The following is a 22592-nucleotide window of genomic DNA, read 5'->3' as shown; positions in this document are numbered from 1 at the left end:
GCTACACTGTCAAGCCAGACCTAAAAATCCATGTAGGTTAATGACTGCCCTCCTTCCATCTGTGGTGCTGACAGCAGAAAAAAACCCATAAAGTATCTAGTTATATAAGACACTTTAATAGCATTCGAATGGCATGTGTGTGCCTTGTTAGTTCAAGCTTAGGCAGCTGGATAAACAAAATGATCACAGCTGCGTGGAGGGCAAGATCCCCCTTTTTAGGTCTCGCTGAGGCAACGTGTATGCGTTGCTCTGTGAGAGTTAAGTAGGGACTTTCAAAAATGCTCCCAAAGTCTGCAGGTGGATCGGGTACAGTGCATGTGTGCTGGGCGCGCGCACTATTTGTCCGCATGCAGCCTTTGGGAACCCTTTTGCAGCCGCTTTGATGTTCTCAGTGAGCCGCGTGGCCACTGAACATCAAAGCGGCCGCAAAAGTGCTCACCATTTGCCATCCCCTCTCTTATCCCACTTCCTGCTTGTTTTTTTTCTTTATGTTTTCTGTTCTGGCTCAAGCCCGAAAATTCTTCCACTGACTGAGTTGATTCGTTTGCATGGGGTTTTCGCCTAAGCCTCATAGTGAAGCAAATGCGTGTGTTTCCCACCTCAGCATAGCTGAGAGGACATTATGCGTCTCCACTGAGCAGATGTTAATGATTTCAAGTCAGTGCTATCATACGAATCTTAATTGCTATTATTTAATTGGCAGTGGTGCACAGTTTGCCATTGCTTCAGCAAATATATGTTGTTCTGCCAATATGTGCCGAAGACGGTTTTACCTGGGCTTCACAGTCTCGTTTTCTTCCTTTCATTCCTCACCCAGCACCCGCCACCCACCCAGCACCACACCATCCCATGTTGTCGCAATTAAATGCTCTTAAATGGTTTATTTAGAAGATGTGCTTTTGTTTCTGTTTCTTGTTGTGTAGTGCGGTTAGCAACACGATTTATAGATCAAACTCCAACTGTTTGAGATTGGAATTAAAGCAATCAAGGTCCATAATCTCCGCCCCATTTGCGAACTGATTCCAGGAGTACGTGGAACAAAAGTGTAATATGGCTTTTGCATCATCTTTTTTTAAAGCCTATTGCTATAAAAACACACGGATTTAGAGGAAAGAGAAGATATATAAATTGTGTGTCTATATATCTATATCCGTATTGTGTGAGCTAGTGTATTTCAATTACAATTCAACATCACAATGTTGAACTGGGAACCTGCGGAAATATTACAATGTGTTTTCAAACAATGACGCCAGGAGTAATGCATTTTCCATATTTACGAATGCTTGCAAATATCCACGTCTTCTGATTGGCGCGCACATGCGCACACGCACACATATACATATACATGTATTTTAAACAATGGCTATCTCCAAAGCCATTATTTGGCCATGTGGAAGAGAAAGCCATATTTTCTCTTTACCGGGACAGGAACCCGTATGCCGAAGGGTTTTTACGATCCCTTTCCTCTGTGGTACAAAGCAAGGATAATCAATGGTGGCCATAAAACTCACCGAAAAGGAAATGCCGTCAGAATGATAGTTTATTCATCCTTTTTTGCACCAAGACTTCCTTTTGCCCGTTACCAGGCAAAACAAAGTCGAAGAATTCTCACCCCTTTGAAGCCCTCCAACCCCCAACAATAGCACCATACCTTTTTTGATCCAAAGAATTGATTCTTTTAGGGGAAAGTAACCAGTGGGTAAAAAATGTGAGGTTTGTTTTTACAGGAACAAGGTCTGTTGTGCTTTGCTTAAGTGAGAAAAGAACCTTGTAATGTCCACCGTACACCGATAAAGTAAATACATGTGCAACTACCCAACGCTGCATTGCTGTGGGCAGACTCTTCATGTTACATGTGTGTCACAGATAGTCTTCACATGCTCATGCATGAGCCCATTACTCATAATCTCAAGTTGTCAACGTAAGGGACACGTTGCTGAAAGCATGTTCTCACCAAATATTGTTAAAGCTCTTAGTTCAAAGGAAATTTGAATTGTCAAGGGCCCCCTGCATATCACACCATCACTAGATGTTGAACAAGTATCAATGGTTGGCTACTAAAAGGCTCTCCTTAATTTGCTTTCATAATTAAGCTATGTCCCGCAGACAATAGCAGCCTACAATGTCAGTTCTTTTTAAATAGTTTAAGATTGCACTTTCGCTTCTGCTAGCTTACATACGTCTCTGTACAATAGGAGCTTGTGTGTGCCTCTGATAGGCTCAGTCAAATTCCTGTCTTTTCTAATTAGCAGTTACTCGAGTTTTTGCTCTGAGTTGAGGTGTTGCACAACGAGTGGCTTGTATGGGGGATTATAGTGTGTGAAGCAGTCAGGAAAGTTCAGTGTTTTATTGCAGCTCTAAACAGGGGGCAACGCTTAAAGATCTGTTCGATTTATGGTGAGCAGTGCACAGCTGCTGCAAGTAAGGCGGGGCAACACAGAAAGGCGCTATTAATATTAGGGAACACTTTGATGAAATAGAAAGAAAAAACCTCAATCCAAGCGTAGTCTTAACACCTTCAATGCTACAGCAATTCATCCCGGATGCTGCACTTCCTTGAGTCCCATAGTTCATGACGAGCTCAGCTTGTCATGAGCACACGAGCAGTGTACTGCATGACGAGCTGAGCTTGTCATGAGCATGTAAGGTGTTAAACTGTACAATCAATGTCACATTATATAGTTGTGGTGCATAAAGCATGGAAGCATGCAAACTTAAGGAAAATAGCGAGGATCTATAAACGGGCTGTATTTTGTACAGTTTTTGGTGTGTAATTTTCAATTTGTTGGAGAGGTTGAGAATAATCTGTTTGACATTTGCTTACAGTTACATTTGCAGACAGGACGTATACATGCCCTGAAGCAATTTGTTTCACTGGCTCCAACGCAGGCCTTTCATGCTTATCTATCTCACCATCTCTTAGACAACAGGAATTAGCAGCTAAAAGCTACCCGTTCTGGACTGACTTTCAGCCACATGCTGTGACTATTACACTTTCCTATCAACTTGTAAGTCGACCTTTCCTCTCTGGGAATTGTACCCCGAGGTTGTTTTTTTTCGGTACTGCGTCTGAAGGGGTAACTACCGCCGCCGTTTCTGGATCCCGGGACTGTATTTTCATGGCATGGTCCCGAGGCGATTATTAATCGGCAAATATGTTAACAGTGTGTTATGTGCTAGTTCACTCTTGCTAAAGTTTCAATTTCTTGCCCCCATCAGTCTTCTTGGTGCTGCTCTCGTAGTACATCTTAAGTGTAATTCTACATTGTAATCAAAGTTTACACATCAGCACCAGCTTTCTTTATTCAGTTTCCAATGAAACTGGCAGATGTTTAAAGACTGACGCCATCTAGCGTAATTTGCTAAAATTGCACTTTTAGCAAATTCACGCCCTGTGGACTTTTCAAAACTTCTGGTGATCGACTGTATGTGAGAGTTATTGGCTTTGTTAATGTCTTTTACCCATGCCAGCCAAGAGCACACAATTTAAGCAGGTAACCTGTGATTTATCCTTTTTTTCTGAGTTTCAGAGGCAGAACTGTGAATGTTTCAAACCAAATCCTTTTCCTACCTGCCCCCCCTAGGAGTGATCTCAATGCGAGCAGCAAGCACCGGTATAATAAATAATTGCTAAATGCTGCAGTCATATGGCAAAATGTAACAGTCCTTGTTTAAAAGGGATCTCAAAAGTGCTACCCAGTGTTTGCTTGCTGGCTACAAGCATGAGTGCACGTGCGCGTGCATGCGTGGCCATCTGCTTTTCCTGCAATCTGCTTTTCTTGCATCCTTTGCTGTCATGGCTCCTCTCACACCTGCCCCTCCCTCTCCCTCTCCCTCTCCCCCACCACAAAGAAGCCTCAGGCTCAAATTCCTGAATGCCTCACATACGAGACTTAATTTGGGGGTACACAGAGGGTGGGGTACCATAACGAAAGGTCAGATCACCAGTGGAAAGCGAAGCACTAAGAGGAGCCTGTACCGAAAGGCCAATGCCTTCCGATTCCACAAGGGAGCTTGCTGTCCTGGGTTTTACAACTCGTGCACCTGTGCACGGACAACAATACGAAGTCCTGGTCTCCATCCCGTCCCACACTGCGAAAACTAGCATGACGTGGGCAGTACTGGCACATTGCCTAGGGGTATAAAACGTCCACTTTACATAGGAATCCCCCACTCCGCCTCTCTGACACACAACCACACACACACAGCCACAGTCACACACACACACACACACGCAACCACACACACACAACCACAGCCACACACACAGCCACACACACAACCACACACACACACACAACCGCACAACCACACACACACACAGCCGCACACACAACAACCACACAACTACACACACAACCACACAAACACACCCAACCACAAACACACAACCACACACAAACACACCCAAAACCACAACCGCACACAACCCCACCCAACCACACACACATAACCACAAGCACCCACACAACCACAAGCACCCACACAACCACAACCACACACACAACCACACACACACAATCACAAACAAAACACACACAACCACACACACAACCACAACCATACACACACACACACACAACCACACCGTCAGTGCACACTTTCACCAGACACAATCAGTCGTCAGGGCACGCTTTCATCGGGCACAAACACCACCAGCCGTCAGTGCATGCTTCCACCTGGCACACACCACCAGCCGTCAGTGCACACTTTCACCAGGCACACACACACCACCAGCCATCAGTGCACGCTTTCACCAGGCACACACACACACACCACCAGCCGTCAGTGCACGCTTTCACCAGGCACACACACACACACACACCACCAGCCGTCAGTGCATGCTTTCACCAGGCACACACCACCAGCCATCAGTGCACGCTTTCACCAGGCACACACCACCAGCCGGCAGTGCACACTTCCACCAGGCACACACACCACCAGCCATCAGTGCACACATCATTTGTTAATGCATCCACAATTAACTATTGTAGCAATAGCAGTGTGGCACACTTTACTTTTAAACATGTTCATCTAAAGCGCAGCATGCCACCATTGCTACAAAAATAAATACACTTTTTTCTGGCCTACAATTTATAGACTTTTGTTGCAATTGGTGTTGTAATATTTAGCAATGCCAATAGCTCAAACTTAATTAACCCCTTCCATGCGGCCGCGATTCCCCTGGTGTGCTGTAAACAGCACGAACAGGGGCGGGCCGTGACGAACCTCAGCCGTCATCAGCACACGAGCACCGTAGTGCATGACGGCTGGGGTTCGTCATCAGCATGGAGGGGTTAATGTGAGACCTATTGCATTGCAAATGCTTGTTGGGAAGCAAACAAACTCTGTCCAAACATGTACTCATGGCTCCCAACATTTGGGCAGAGCCAAAGCCTTTCTATAGTGATGATCACATAATTGTCTGGCGACAGCAGTGCTGTCCAGCCAGACAATAAAAACTTCAACACACATTGGCTTCTTGTTATACAAGTCTTGAGTTGGTCTCTTCACAACTACAATATTCACCACTTTGCTCCTGCTAATTTATGTAACATTTCTTACCCACTTTTGTCATTCTAATATCATACCTGCCTCTTTATCATGGTTCTTCGATGTTCTTATTTTATTTTCATTGCATTGTTTAATTATTCATTCTTAAAAGACTAGGTTTGGCCCTCTGATATGAAAACTGCAGTTTACTAGGCGGAGATATTGCCTTAAAAATCCGTTTGCCAAAGTGCAAGATTTAATACTTCTACTAGCTTTCCCAACCCATGTTTGGATACAAACTGCTCATACATTGTGATGTATATGGCTATAAGCGGAGTAAGCAGTTTGAATTATATATCAATTTCCAAAACATAACCAGGATTTGATATAAATCACATCAAATATTTCAATGGGTCTCCTGAGTAAGTAATGAAAGAATTGTGTAAGGGATCTACCATCAGCGACCTATATTTGGACAGTTCAGGCATGTGATGGGGGTGTGCGAGCCGAGTCGCAGTGAATGGTGGCACTGTATTTCCATTATTTTGCACAAAGTCTTAAGTTCCTCACTTTAATTGGTAGTTGCCTTATCCACGCCTCACTAATTTACTTTCTCGTATCAAACCACTTCTGGATTGCATGGATTATGACAAGGTGGTCAATTTTGGACTCTGAACAGGGGCACTGAATGTGGTGTCCATCGTTGTGAAACTTGTCTTCTTTGCTATTTTGCACAATGATCAAAAACGATTCCTCCTTCCGAGGCCACTTTCTTCTCTATTTCGCAGCAAAGCATTCACACTTTGTTATTGTCCCAATATTTAAGTGATGGTTTGATCTGCATATTTATTAGCAATTACGTTTGGTTTGTGAGACCTACCCAGAAACACCATTGTCGTATGATTTTATCTTTTATTTTTGTGTATATGTTGTCATGGCTTACTGCAGAAAACAATACGATGATGATGGGACTTCCATATTAGAGCCTTGAACTGGTTTCCAGCAAAGTCACAGAACAACAGAGAACACAACTTTGTCACTACGAAAAATTACAGCAACTTTTAAGAAAAAAAATTAATTCAATACACAAAATGCAAATTCACAGTCCAGACGTAAATGTATAGGAAATACAAGTGTTAAACATTCTTTCAACGTGATTCTCAATAACTAAAGAGTGTAGGTGGGATAGAATTTCTTAGTAAAGGTGCCAAATAACTAGAAGAACGCTGGGTTTAGCTCCTGTTTTCAATGTTCAGCTTCCAAAGAGAAACGCATCTGCCCACCAGAGACCGAAGTTACATTCTTCTATTTGAGTGCTGAAGGGTTAGTATGGCAAATTGTGGATAGTGCTAGCTGGAGTTTTTTAAGTGGTTTCTATTAATTTAAGGACTTTTTGGCATTTGGTACTGTACTCTTTTGTTCCTATGTGGCTTGAAACTAGACTTGCTTCAATGTTAAAACTTAAATAAATACAAAATGACTGTTTTCTGGCAAAATCTTTAAGCAGTGGATTGCTGAAATACCACTCATGGCACAATAGAAAAGGGGAAGCATTTAAACTCCCAAGCAAAGTACTGCACCTTTCTGGATTAAAAATGACCATCTAAACATGCACGAAAGAGGGGAATCGCAACTCAGACACGTTTCACTCGTCAGAATTTAACGGAGTCGATGTTAATTCCAAACTTGAGCAAAGCATCAAGTACAAGTAAAACCAACCACCACCACCAGAAGTTTCTAATATTGCATAAATCATACAAAACAGAAAAAGACGACAACAATGAAAACAACTGATAGTGTAAAAAAGCAAACGTAGCACAAAGTAATGAGCGACATTGAAGACAGGCAGGCAGAACATAATGAGTGGGCAAGCCGCTGAAGACACAGACCACTAAAATGTAGTATCCCAGGGAAAACCAATGCAATACAGCAAGAAAAGGAACAATCAGGGCAGTCCAGGAAAGATCAAACAGAATACATACAGACGGCATGGAAAAGGATGAGCTAATACTGGAAGAACAGTGTTGGGACAGAAATGTCCCCTGCACGGTGAATTGGAATATTCAACTGTATATGAAACTGGTAGCCTCACTTATTTTGGCCCAGACGTCATAGTAATCTGATGAGCATGCAAAGGCCCCGGCTTGTCTTGACAGTACGCGATCCCTGCCAATTTGTGCCCAGGAGAGGCGCATCAAGCAAGTCCACAGAGTAAAAGTCAACTATTGTCTCTGTCCTGGGTGAAACACATAAGGTGGTGGTAGTGTAGTGTCTCTAGTGAATCTTAAGTGTGACAAGACCTTATTAATCTATGCTAGAGGTATCAGTGTGGCCTACTGATGTCCATTATGTAAACTTCTGCTCTTTTTTGAAATTATGCTGGCAATGTGGTCATCAGCGTGATATTTTAATAATTCACAATCAAGGCAGCAAACGCGTTTCGGAGAAACAGGCTCCTTGTACACGGATCAAGTTATGGTCACTTTCCCATCGTATAAGTACACCCATGTAATTAATTACATATTGACATTCAAAAAGGACCCTCCTGCCGAACCTGGGTTGGGGTAAACAATTGACCATTTTAACCCAGTGTTTGGGCATTAAATCAATGTTTTAATACTTCATGTTGGGGCATAAAATTACCAAATATTATATTCATATGGTTATATTTTTAAAATTTTTGCTTACTGAACGTTCCTGTGCCAGCGGGCTGCCCCTTGCTTAAAATTGCAAAGCACTCTTTGAAACCACACATTGCATGTAAAAATTGAAATGGCCCTCATTGCGAACCCCGTGCTGCAGACTGCCCCAGATAAGAACAAACAATATTTTACATATGTTGCATAGCTCGCAACTGCAGGTATCTAGAGAAAATTTCTTACCTGGGGGAAATATTGCATACTAACCAATACCATTATTTTGATATTCTTGTGGTAACTTATTTTGTTTTACATACATTCAAAATATAATGTACTCACTTTCCCTAATCGAGCCCTAGTGGTCTAATTCACCCTCTATATGTTAATTCTATTGTGTAGTCACTTATTCTGTGTACATGTATTCAATAATACCATGCTATACTCATCAATCCAGCCCAAATGGCTAGTTCATCATCTCATTATAACACTAAAGGGGCTTCTCCCGCTAATAATTTAATAGAATCATTCACCATACCATATTCAAAGTCAACAGAGACAAGCTGTGCCCCATACTTAGATAGATATATTTGACTCTGGTGAGTTTCACACTAGGGTTCCGAGAGAGTAACAGGAGATCCTAAACGGTCGCCAGTAGATAGTTATAGTTAGTACTTCGTTTCCATAGGAAGAGCATTTGTTGTTTTGCTAATAACTTTGGAGCCGCTTCACAATGTTTCAAAACTTACACTTTAGTCGGTTCAACTGCTGTGTTGAAGGTTTACCGGGGATCCATCCAGAGAGGTCCGAGAAAAAAGGGGGTCCCAAAACGAGTTTTCACCATGCATTTTCCCATAGGGATTTTGAACACAACAGCCCGAACTGCTGAACGGAATTACACCAAATTTGCCAGAAAGCTAGATGTTGGTCCAGAAAGTGTGCTTTTTGTGATTTGTTGCAAATCTGTTCAGTAGTTTTAGAGATGTTAAAGGTTAAAAAATACAGTTATCTAGAGACACGGAACCTAGCAGTGGACTTGAAGATCCACAGGCTCCGTGCTGAAATCTGATTGGCTGCCAACACTTCAACCAGGATGTGTTGGCAACCATCTCAGGATTCGACTTGAAGTTTAGTCGCACACAAAATGCTAGAGCTTAAAAAGATTTTTTTTTCTTCAAATTCGCCACAAATTCACAGTTGGATCAATAGATCCGCCGCAAAATTAGAAAAAGAAGGCGGGCTCCCACACTTCTTTTCAAGGAAGCCTCTGGGGGGGCCAAATCCTGGGGCATTACTTCTGTACTTTAGTGCACATTGGATGGAGTTGTTGGTGATGGCCTGACCTTCAGTGACAATTTGTTGTCCCCTTTTTCAGTGTTTTTCATGGAGGTACTGTAGCAGTTCCCCCATTTCATCGCAATGGGCACTGTCATAACAGTTCAGAAGGGGTTGAGAATTGATAATACGCTAATGATTAGCTGCCTGTGCAGCAACTCCTTCCCCGCAGCATCTATCCACGTACTTTCTTTTCAGGTGGTGGCGTGTCTCCAGTAGCCTGGCTATTAGCTCTTTTACAAGCTGTTGTGGCAACTATTTAGTCAGGTGGGACTAGATCACTGATGAAAAATGGGTCAGAAGGGGCTGATTTGAATCTTTTGGCCACCCATGGGGTGATAACTCAGGCACCAACTGGCTCCTTAAAAATGTCATCTGCATGCCTCATCATGCCAAGAAGCATGGGTAAATATTGTGTATCCCCATGTGTGGAAGTTAGGGTGTCAAACAAAAAATCCTGTTCCAATGAATCTTCGTGAATCTCAATAGTGTGAAATGTAGCTGCCCTGGCAATGACCTGTTGGTACTAAGTGGCATCTTTTGGAGGTGAGGGATGAGCAGGATATAAAATTGGGACGTTAAGGGTAAGGGGATCAGTGGCATATATATCCCATGTGTCAGGATCTCCTGATGGACCTTGTTACCTCCCCATCATCTGTACCTCGTGACCCTGGAAGAGTAGCATCAAGTAGGTCATGTGCTGGAGACGTAGGAGGTGAAGGATGGGGTGGAGATGGTGGTGGACAAGGAGGAGGAGGCTGATGTGTAAGATTGGTTGCTTTGTCCTTCATGTTCCTCTTTTGGGGATAGGGCTGTCCAGTGCTTCTTAGGACAGCTTCCTTTTTGGTGGAGCAGAATAAAGGATCCGTCCTGTACTTTCCTAGAGCTGGATTTTCTGTTGTCCAATGTCCATTTGCTCGAGAATGGGTTCAACCGGAGACATAGAAGCCGATGAAGTCTTGGAAGGTTTCGGCTCCATAGTTTTCGGACCCACGGGTTTTGGCGTGGAACCGAGTTTTTGGGTCGGCACAGAGGTTGATGTGGTCAGTTCTCGGCTCGGTCCTGAAGGTCTCTCTTGGTCCGAAGAGCTCAATGCTGAAGGTTTGGTCTTGGTATCAGACTTTGGTGACCGGCCCAAGTCCCGGGCGACCGATGCTGCGACCTCTTTGAGTGTTTGTAAGCATGCTTGGGTGTTGGAGCGGAGTCAGGAACAACAGTACTCATGAGCTGACCTGATGTAAGGCTATGCATTTCCATATCAATCTCCATGTCGGAGCTTCCATCAGGGCAGAAGACCCCTTGTTCTTCCTCCGAAGCTGGCTACTACTGGGCATGTTACTCTGTGAAAATGTCAGAGGTAGCATTTCCGCTTCTGGGAGACAGTTCCAATCGACGCACCTTTTAATCCCAAAGGGTCTTTCTGGACCGCAAAGACTTGTAAGTCACAGGCGGCCTCCTGATGGTCCAAAGAAAAACGCAAGTTGCACACGAGGAGTAGTCAGTAGTCAGTGAATGGATACTTCGCCTGGCAACGCAGGCAAAACCTAAGGGTGTGTGTGTTCCATCAGAAAGGCACCCTTGATGGAAAACGAGTGCACGCAGGAGTAGGCCAAAGATAGGCGGCACCCTGAAGTGCGGTCAGTCAAAGCTCGAACCAACTACATTTTTGAGCAGTGCAGAAGTGGAAAGCGCAATCGAAACAATACTGACAAAGACCTTAAAAAAGAAGTGAAGAGTTGTACCGAACAGAGTCGGCACGCGGAGCAGAGGCACACACATCTGAACCAGACTGCGGAGAGAAAACAAACCAACTATGTAGTCAATGCCCATGCGCAGTATTACCAAAAGGAGGAGTCACACAACCTTATGAATTGAAAGACTTCTTTAAAGAAACACAACTGGCACAACTCCGGACACAACAGAAGACATTTGGAGCAGGGCCGGACCGGGAACAGAAACGAATGTATGACGTTACTTAGCATGCTATTACTTAGCATGCCTTTACTATGAAATTTTTACTTCGCAAATGCCTTTACTTAGCAGTTTTTTATTACGCATACCTTTACTTTGCAAAATCATTAAAAAGCATTAAATAGGCATTACTTAGCAGTACTTTACTTCTTAGGATTTCACTACGCATAAAGATTTTTATTTTTATTTTTTTCCCTACACAGCAACACTACCCTCCACGCCCCGTACACTTCCCAAAACACTAAAACACTACCCTACACTAACACTACACCACTACCCTAAACCCTAAAACACTACGCCCTACACTACAACACTACCCTAAACCCTAAAACACTACCCCCTACACTACACATGCACTACTACACTACCATAACTACACTGCACCACTTACCTCTCTCTGCCCGTGGTCCACTCTTCTCCTGCGAAGTAACGGCATATGCTAAGTAAAGGCATATACGAAGTAAAAGCATGCGAACTAAAAGACAATGCTAAGTAAAAGATGCTAAGTAAAAGAAGTGAGAAGTAAAAGATGCGAAGTAATGGTTGTTTACCACAGAAACTAGCCCTGGCAAACTGCTCTGCCGGCACCCCTGGGGAGGGTGCAGCCGAGCTGTTTGTTAGGGCCGGTTTTGCCCGATTTTGTTACAGGGGCCGATATTGCCGATCCCCGGTAACAAAGACGCTCCACAGGTGCCTAAAACCGGCCCCCACCCTGGCGGCCCACCGTGGTAACGCCCGGTGCCTGCTACGGCCAGTCCGGCCCCGAGTAGGTGTATGCAGAGCATGTGCATCTACAGCCACACATGCCATCAAGCATTATCATTTTGTATTGTTTAACAACAGACATGCATGTTGCATGTCTGAATTTGTAAATCATGTATATAGGCTTCATGTTTATCTTTATTTTTGTTCAGATATATTAAACAATTGATTATCCTTGAACATTCAGCTTGCGCATATTTTAACATTTCAATATCGATGCTGTTGTTATTAGCTAAACAACTCCATTTATTTGGTTGTTCGTTGTTTATGCAGTTCATAGTACAGAAACCTTAAATGAATTTAACACTTCATTTATTTGTCCAAGTAACTTAAGAGTGGAATACAATTTGTTGACTCTGCTGACAGTCACACTCTGAACTACTCCCAATAAATGTATAACAACAGGTTGATTAGGTCTGATCTCACCCCTAGTATGAAATCATGGCCAGTTCTGGATATCTCCACTTTTTCTACCATCCTACAGTCAATTAAATCTGGCTCTCCACTGGATCCCTTATCACCTTCGACGCTCTACCTTTTGGATCAGGATACCGGTGGTGATGAATCTTCTTAACTCCTCTTTACGTGAGGGCTATGTCCTCCAAGCTGGACGCATGCTATGGTGCTTTCGCTCTTAAAAAACCCTATCTTGATTCGACTAATTGGTCGAATTTTCAACCAATTTCTTTGTTGCATAGTTCATCCGTAATTTTGGAGAAACATGTGAAGGCGTGGCTTACAACTTATGTGGAGGCCCACAAAATTTTACATCCTTCACAGTCGGGTTTCAGGCTGGGCACAGTCATGAATCCATCCTTCTAGGAGTCACGGATCAGCTAGGTTAACTCCTGGATGGTGGCGGACTGCAGCTCTTATTTTTTTAGATCTTAGCGTAACCTTGGATACTGTGTTCCGCTCCATCTTACTCGCAAGATTGGCATCGCTGAGTCTCAGAGGAACAGCCTTAGCCTGGTTAACATCATTCCTAAAGGACCGGTTGTTTCAAGTTTTTTCAGGCATAGTCAGATCTGAGTCGTAGGCTTTAACTTCTGGAGCACCTCAGGGTTCAGTGTTAAACCAAATGTTATTCAACATCTATGTCCGTCCATTGGCAGACATAGTGGAGAGTTGTGGTGTGACTCTATTCTCTTACACAGATAACACCCAAATAACTTTCTCTTTGTCACCTGCACAGGATCATGGACAGTCTGATCTTAACCTGGGCTTGAGTCGGAACAACAATTCTCTCAAGCTCAATGTTGATATGATGGAGGTCATGATTCTTAGTAAGAATCCCCAACTCTGGGGCCTCAACATTGGCCGGAATCCCTAGGGTCTCTTCCTGAACTGTCTCCCAAGGTTAAGAATTTGGGTTTTGTTTTCAACGAGAATCTCTCAATGAAACCTCAGGTAGTAAAGGTGATCCCCACTTGTTTCACTGTGCTCAAGTGGGTAAAAAGAGCTGGATGATTCCCCAATCAGCCCAAAAGATAATGATCCAGCTGTAGTATTATCTAGGCTGGACTATGGTAACATCTTATACCTGGGAATAGATATGGCATCCCTTCGCCATCTACAGATCTAGAACTCAGTGGCTAGAATGCTGTTTCGGCTCCCAAATCACACTGTAGTTTAAAATCTTCTCCAAGAGCTTCATTGGCTTACAGTTACTAAGCATATTCAATCAAAGCCTCAGTGCTACATGGTAAAGGCCAGAGTTGGTCCATGCTACATTCAGGATCTGGTGGTGCCCCATCAGCCCTCTCTTACGCTGTGATCTTTGAACCAGGCCTTATGCACTGAACCTAAGTTTCGCTTTGCCTATATGGGTGGGCGCTCTTTTGAAGTCTTGGGTCCGAAACTATGGAAATTCCTTCCAGAGCCTTTAAGAGATTGCCATTCTTTACTCACTTTTCATAAAGGGCTGAAAGACTTGGCTTTTTTAAACTGTTATTGTGGATTTTATTTTTCCTCTGCTCATCGCTGGGAAAGCCTTTTAGGGTAGCTGGGCGCTTTAAAAGATTATGTTATTATTATAATAATAATAAAAATAATAACAACAACAACAACAACAACAACAACAACACTGACGGAAAGTGAGAAAGGCTTTAGTTGAAGCACGTTGGGTGGGTTGCCATCTGTGGATGAAATCACCTTTTTGCAGATATCACAAAATTCTGTGGTTTTCCTTCAGTATTTGAGTATTTGTGAAGAACTGCATCTGATATATCGATATATATATATATATATATATATATATATATATATATATATACACACATGTATAGCTGAGCCAACTATAACTCTCATATTACATCACTTATGACATGGAGAGATATATATATATATATATATATATATATATATATATATATATATATATATATATATATATATTCCACTGCACACAGTTCGCTTCAGCTCAAGCCACTTGCGACGGCGGGCCGTGGAGGGTCAGCGACGCCCAATAATCCACAACTCTGTTGGAATCCTATGTGACCAAGGGCACTAGTTGCTCGAAACGCGTAACCAGAGAGGTTTTCAATAAAATCTCCTTTACTGCAGCCATTGGGTCCGTGTCTTCGTTTCCACAGCAGGAGTGTGGTGTTCTTGAAGACTGTTTCGTTCATATATATATATATATATATATATATATTCCACTGCACACAGTTCGCTTCAGCTCAAGCCACTTGCGACGGCGGGCCGTGGAGGGTCAGCGACGCCCAATAATCCACAACTCTGTTGGAATCCTATTTCCATGCACAAAACAACGGTCCACGGCACCACAACTGCTTTCACGAAAAGTTTATTCAGATGGCAAACTCTCTACGTGTTTCGGAAACCACGTTTCCTTGTTCACGACCGGTGGGTCTCAAAATTAGTGCAATTTCCCAAAGGGATTTTAGACACGACTACAACCCAAACCACTGAACATATTTACACCAAATTTGGCAGAAAGCTAGACCTTGGTCAGAAAGCTAGATCTTGGTTGAAAAAGAGTGTTTTTTGAAGTTTAGTGTAAACCTGTTCTGTAGTTTTGGTGTTACTGAAGTAAAAATATTTATGTATATCTAGAGACACAGATCTGCGGATCCATATGTCTAAAGCAATGCAGTGATTCACTGGTCGTAACCTTTTGTGCATCAGGACTCTGTTTCCTTGCGGGCGGAGGGGGGGGGGGTGATACAATTTAAAAGTGATAGAAGAGGTCAGGGCAGAGGTACCATGACTCCATGGGACTGATGGAGGGATCTGTGAGAGACCTCCTCATGGGCAAGAAATTGTCCAAAAACGTTTATTTTGTGCGCAAGGATCTGTGGATCCACCGCGGCATTCAGGGTAACCCTGTGTGATCCGCCGTGGATCAAGACCCCAAATAAAAAACATGTACCCCCGAAGACACTCGTACCTACACACACCCGCAGAGCCCAATCACCGACGTACTTACACAGCCAACCTCTCGCCATTACAGCCACACACACTCATAAAACCACTCGCACACCCACTCACACAGTCACTCACAAACCTACAAAACCACTCACACAAGCATGCAAACCATTCACATCCACACAGCCAACAAGCAGCCAACGCGTCAGGGATTCGATAAATGTAATTGATAGGGGAGGTGCAGATTTTTGAATAAATGTTCTGTTGAACTCTCTTCTGGTGGAGTGGCGTCCTTAAAGTTATGGGGCAACTTGGATGGATGTTTAAACACGGCGGCTCCGGCCGTGGAGGATTGCACCGTCTGGCTGAATGTTTTCCAGGACTTGTTGACTGGGAGCCAGTGAAGTTGTCAGAGGTGTTGAGTGATGTGGCTGCGGCGGGGGATGCAGAGTACCAGTCCGGTTGCAGCATTTTGGATGTTCTGTAGTTTCCGGAGCTGTTTCTGGGAGATGTCGGCATAGAGTGCGTTGCTGTACCTGGGTCTGCTGGTGATGAGTGCGTGGGTGACCGTCTTTCTGGATCCTGTGAGAATCTATCTGAATGTCCTTCGGAGCAGGCAGAGCGTGTGGAAATAGGATGAGTATAAGGCGTTGATCTGATAGTTCACTGTGAGTGAGGAGTCCAGTATGACGCCAAGGTTGCTTGTGTGTTGTGTGGGGGTGGGAGGGGTTCCCAGAGTGGTGAGTCAAGAGGAGTCGTCCCAGGCTGTGGGAGCGGGTCCCAGGATGAGTACTTCTGTCTTGCCCGAGTTGAGCTTGAGGCAACTATCTCTTTTATCTAGGTGGCCATAGCCACCATCCTGCTGTGGAAGTTGGCTCTGGTGGCTGCAGGTTCATTGGTGAGGGAGGATCAGCTGGGTGTCGTTGGCATAGGAGACGATGTTGAGTTCATGGTTTCTGGTGATGGCTGAGAGGGGGCCATGTAGATGTTGAAGAGGGTGGGGCTCACAGAGGATTCCTGGGGGACTTCGCAGCTGATCTCTTTTGGCTCTGAGAGGAATGAAGGTAGTCTGGCTTGCTGTGTTCGGCCTGTAAGGAAGGAGTGTGTCCAGTCCAGGGTCTTGTTGCGGATGCTGTCATCATGGAGTCTCGTGATTGGGGTACGGTGGGAGATGGTATCGAAGGTGGGCGAGAGGTCCAGTAGTATGAGGGCTGAGGTTTCACCGTGGTCCAGGAGGGAGTGAATGACATTTGTGGTGGCGAGGAGTGCAGTCTCAGTGCTGTGTTTGCTTCGGAAGCTGGATTTAGAGATGTCCTGGACATGGTTCTCTTCGATGAACTCTGAGAACTGGATGTGATGGCCTTCTCGATGACCTTAGATGGGAAGGGGAGGAGAGAGATGGGTCTGAAGCTCTTGAGGTCTGTCGGGTCGGCGGATGGCTTCTTCAGCAGGGGGTTGATCTCGACGTGTTTCCAGTCGTCAGGGAAGGTAGCAGTTGATGGTGCAGTGAAGCTCTGGGGCGATAGAGGTGGCTGCTCTACGGAACATGTGATATGGGCAAGGGTCGGATGGTGCTCCGAAGTGGAAGCTCTTAATGGTCTTGAGTGTGTAGTCCGTGGTAAGCGGTGTCCAGTTAAGCAGGACCTGTTGGGGTGCGGCGTGGTTGCATGTTGTGGTAACGGGCGTTGTGGCAAGTTCTTGGGTGTCGAAGCTGTCGTAGATGTGCCTGATCTTGTGGTGGAAGAAGCTGCCGAGTTTGTAGCAGAGGTCTTGGGAGGGTGAGAGGTCTGTGGTCTCGCTGTTGGGCCTGGCGAACTCCTTGACGATGGCGAAGAGTTCTTTGCTGTTGTGTGCGTTGGCATTTGTATGTGTTGAAGGGCCATTTTCTTTGTGGTTTTAAGGAGGAGATGGTGTGCGTTGGATTTCTGGGGTTTTGTGGTTCCTCCATCTCTTCTCGAGTCGTCTGCAGGTGCGTCTGGACTCGTGGAGGGCGGGAGTGAACCAGCTGGCTTTCTTGGAGTGTTGCCTGGTACCTTCTTGAGGGGTGTCAGAGCGTTGGTGCAGCTGGAGATCAATCGGTGAAAGTTGCTTGCTGAAGTGTTGATGAGGGAGAGAGGGAGAGGTAGAGGGAGGGGAGAGGTAGAGGGAGGGGAGAAGGAGAGGAGGGGGAAAGAGAGGGGAGAGAGAGAGGAGGAGGGGGAGGGGGGAAGAGAGAGAGAGAGAGAGAGAGAGACAGAGGCAGTCAAGCAGGAGAGCAGTAATGCTCTACCACTATACCACCAGTGATGAGGCGCAGGCAGGAGGGGCCTGAGGGAGCAGGAGGGCCTCAAAGTCCTGACCAGATGGTCAGCACCAGTGACGGGGGCAGCAGCAGCTACCAGGCAGATCATTGCAGTTAAGGTAGCAGTCCACCAGAAGGTCAGTGAACTGCACAATCACTGTGCAGCGGCCACCATTAAGTAGTGTGCAGAGGGGCTGGACAGCTAGGAGGCAGGAAACGCAGGAAGGGTCACTGGAAGGGGTCGGGCCACGGGGGATTGCAGAGGCAAGGGCAACGAAGAGAGCAAAAAACAGAAAAAGGAAAGAAAAGCAGAAAAAGGCAGAAGAGGCAGAGAAAAGCAGAAAAAGAGAGACAGAAGGGCAGTCAAGCAAACAGAGCAGTGACGCTCTACCACTAGACCACCATGGATGAGGCGCAGGCAGGAGCCTCCGTGTGGAGGAGGGCCTCTAACTCCTGACCAGAGGGTCAGCAGGAGCGACGGGGGCAGCAGCAGCTACCAGGTGGAGCTGTGCAGTGAAGGGAGAAGTCCACTAGAAGGTCACTATAAATTAAAAGTATGATTTGTGATTTAGCATGAATGTTTCTCTCTTGATAAAGACGTTTTCTTAAATCATTTAATTGTATTGAATTTTAACAGTGGGATTCACATCTTTAAAGATTCTGTAATTTGAGGGTGACACTTTTTCATAATTGTTTTAGGAGCATATACGATTTTATTCAGTCAATCAAAACATGTGTTCACTCTAAAGGTAATGAAAGACACATGTTTATTGCTAATGTTTATTTATCATGCTTACCAAGTAAAAATGATCCCGTAGACAATGAAATTCTGTCTGATAGTAAGTGTTCCAAGAAGAGGGGAAAGAAATTGTTGTTAAAGTGACAGTGAAAAACCTAAGGGGAAAATAGAAAACAAATATGTCAGAAGGGTACAAGTTTAAATTGTAATTAAGTGACAAAACTAAGAAAATATATTTATATAGAAAGACAGACATAGCTTTGGTTAATGAAAGTAGGTATATGTTCACAAGTTCGGTTTTTGGAATTAAATGTCATCTATTGATTATTCCCGCCATGTCACTATATTTCATAAGAATACTTTTTATTAACTTTACAGGAAACTTAATGCAATGTTATTAACTCTTTAGGTAACTTCTTTCATTTCCTACAACATCAAAAATCCATGACATAATTGAATCTAAAACACAGCAGTTCTGCAACCTGCCAAGAATGTCACATGTTGTAAAATACAACTAACTTCTGATGCTTACTAGGAAACCCTTAAAAGTACTATGCTCAAAAGGATTGTGATCATGTGGGAAATTGTTTCCTATGTAGATTTCATCTACCAAACTAATGGTTTTGATGGGGCATTAATAAGTATTAGCTATCTGTATCACTATTTCTACAGCAAGATATCCTTAATAAATTTACATACTTGCATTTTGCTAGCATGTTGGATTTGTAACAATTTTTTTTAGCAAGAATATTGTGTGGACACTATCAGTACAAGTGTTAGGCTGTAATCACCTTGACATTATACTAAAAACAAGCTTTTTCAACCCACACATCTTTCAACCAATTCATAACCTTGTTACTCAGTAGGTTCAATCTACCGATCACTCAATTCCCGCTAAATTCAGCCTATTTTCCCTTTTGCTAATTCAAATTCTACTTCCACCAATCAGCATTCATTCTGTTTTTTTTAAACAGGTTTCAAGCCTGGCTGGAGGACAGGAGGACCAGAGAGGTTATGGATTGGTTGAAAGATGTGTGGACCAGAAATGGAGCACACTGGAGACTTTGAATGAACACGGATTGGTGAAAGTGGAGTATAAGAGAGCAGGTTAAAAACCAGTTTGAACAAGACGGTTTAAGAAAGGAGGAGAGTGTTGGAGACACGCTAAAAGGAATTGTGGGACGTAATCGATGAGTGCACTGGGGTTTTTTGAGGAAATGTTCATAGAGACAGAGGACATAAATAGAGATGAATTGATATGGGGCAGTCCAAAAACAAGGAGTTATTTAGTGTCATGCTACTGACTTTGAAGACTATTAACAGGTAGTGAATGGTGGGTATATTCGTTGTGGACAGAATGGAGGTTATTGAGACACAGCAGGACCATGGGAAGTTGGGAATAGGTGATAATGTGGCCTCAGGGTTGTCTTGCATAGCAGACTTGGACTAGCATTACATATGCTGGAGCAACTCGGTGTTTTCTCTCATATTCAAGACGTTTGCAATAAAAAAAAGATTGATACTAGAAGATGGATGGGCGCACAACATGGAATTTAAAGTCCTATGATTATCATGATATTAGAGGGTAACACAATATTATTCATTGTAGGGTGCAGAATTGAAGAAATGTAGTAATGTAGAGGGTCTAAAACATATAATTTGTATATGATGTAAAATCGATAAAGCAATTATAATGGTCAAAATGGGGACACTGGATTCTAGGTTTTGGAACTAGCAACTGTATTGTGGAGGGATAGATCGCCTTGCCAGGAAGTGTTTCTACCCACTTCCGGTTTGCACTCAGGTTAGCAGTCTAGCTGCTCACCTATTACGTTATAAAATTCCCATGACCCCACTGACACGCAGGAGACGTGCGCAGCGGGCGTGTGCGCCGAAGGAGCGCCTAAGGCAAGCTCGTCTGCGCCCGTCCGCGCCTGGACCGCGCCTAGGGCCCTCCCCCCTGGTCTAATCGATCTACAGACCGGAAGCCCCATATTACGCTATTCATCACTGCTGCTCAAAGAATTAAACATGCATGCCACTTCTCCTCAGTGCAAAACGCTGCCACTTGCCTCTTCCCTTCCTTCTTCATCACTACTATGCCCTTATTGTCCGTTTTTCTCCCGACCGACCTCTCTGTCACTGCCTGCACCCCCACTACCCCCAAGCTTCACTACAGGGTGGCGTTAATCAACGCACGGTCCCTCCCGAAACACAGCCTAGAAATCATGGAGCTGATTGCCAGACATAAGCTCGACATCCTCTTCATCACAGAAACATGGGGCGATCTTGCCTCAGGGCGCAGCTATACCTGACGGTTTCTATGTGACGAGGCAGGACAGGCTGACTGGCAAAGGAGGCGGCCTAGCGATCATTTATAAATCCCCTTATCATATAAAAACAGAATCAGTCTACTCTATGGACTGTGAGGCCGTAACCTTTGCCATCACCCTCAATAATAACCAATCTTTTAAAGGAACTGTCGTTTATCATCCCCCGGGCCCGCGCAACAGGTTCCTCTCAGCCCTCAATGATCTCATTGAACCTTCTGTAGGATTTCCGTACAATAACTTTCTGGGCGACTTCAATTTCTATCTTGAAGCCACCAGCGATAAGGATACTAACCAGCTTATTGCCGACTTACATGCCATATGTATACAACAGTTAGTCGTAGGCCCTACCCATTCAGCGGGCCACACCCTCGATGGGCTGTTTACCAACAATCCTTATATCACGCCTCCCACGGTCCTTCCCCTTATACGGTCCGATCATGCAGCAGTCATGTTTACTTTGAACTCACATACCCCTAACCCTCCCCAATTCAGAGCGCACGTACCCAAGATCACTCGAGCCTGGAACAGAGTAGACCCACTAGGCCTATCTAACGTGCTGGCTAGCTCTCGCTATGAGAGTTCAACCGACCCTTCCCTTCTTTCTGACAGGTACCTCAACTGGGTACAAGATGCAGTTAATACGGTAGCCCCGAGTAAGTCTATTTTTCCCAACCGGAATACTCCATCTGCACAATGGTTTTCAGAGGACCTCAGACTCCAGAGGCAGCATTGTAGGAACCTCGAATGCCATTGGCGCAAACACTACAACACTCACGAGAAACACACTTATAAAGCGGCGCTAGCAATCTACAAGCGCTCCATAGTTGCGCAAAAAAGCTCCTTCTACCAATCTCAAATCGAGTCCGCCAGCAATTCCGCAAATAAACAGTTTCAAGTAGTCAACTCCCTGGCCAACCCTCCATCCTGCCCGGCCACTGAGCCTTCCCAGGAGCTATGTAATTCCGTAGCTAATTTCTTTTCCTCCAAAGTGATGAACATATACTCAGCATTCACCTCTCAGCATCACCCAGAGGATCCTCATTTAGACTCCCCACTGCCGATTCTGTGACCTATTCTCTCCAACTTCCGCACAGTATCCATGGAACATATTAGCAAACTGGTCACCTCTATCAGGTCAGGGTCTCCTTTAGACCCGTGCCCGCCCACCATACTTAAATCCATCAATGAGGAGATCACGCCCCCCCTCACGGACATCTGCAATTCCATGTTCCAAACAGGTTCCTACCCGGATATTTGGAAAAAGGCAGTTATTAGGCCGCTGTTAAAAAAAAAAAACCTCCCTGGATCCTCTAGACCCTGCAAGCTACAGACCTATTGACTGACTCCCCTTTCCATCTAAAATATTCGAATCCATCATGAATCAGCAGCTTTCAGAATTCATTGATCAGGAACACCGCCTGGACGACACGCAATTTGGGTTCCGCAGGAGTCATGGCACCAGAAACGGCCCTAATAAAGGCTTCTGATAAAATCAGGGCCATCCTGGATCGGGGGGGGGGGGGGGGGGGGGGGGGCGTCTCTGGTCCTGTTGGATTTGTCCGCTGCCTTCGACACGGTCGATCATTCCATCCTGATCGAACGTGTCGCAACCCTGGGGATCAACCATCTGCAAAGGAGCTTGTTGCATCCTTCCT

At 44.6% G+C, this 22592-nt stretch overlaps 1 protein-coding gene across 2 annotated transcripts in view; it reads right to left on the bottom strand.

Annotated features, from left to right (window-relative positions):
* The window catches only part of SLC68A1 (solute carrier family 68 member 1), a 183234-nt gene that overhangs the window by 48397 nt on the left and 112245 nt on the right, over positions 1 to 22592 (bottom strand). For both annotated transcript variants that reach the window (XM_086922687.1, XM_086922688.1), the window contains one exon: positions 18663 to 18759. In XM_086922687.1, coding sequence (XP_086778813.1) covers positions 18663 to 18759 — 97 coding nt within the window. The remainder of the gene's footprint in view (positions 1 to 18662; positions 18760 to 22592) is intronic.

Source organism: Lissotriton vulgaris, chromosome 5 (genome assembly GCF_964263255.1).
Source record: "Lissotriton vulgaris chromosome 5, aLisVul1.2, whole genome shotgun sequence".
Lineage (NCBI taxonomy): Eukaryota > Metazoa > Chordata > Amphibia > Caudata > Salamandridae > Lissotriton > Lissotriton vulgaris.
Note: the sequence above shows the minus strand (reverse complement) of the source record. Positions and strands in the feature narration are given on the sequence as shown.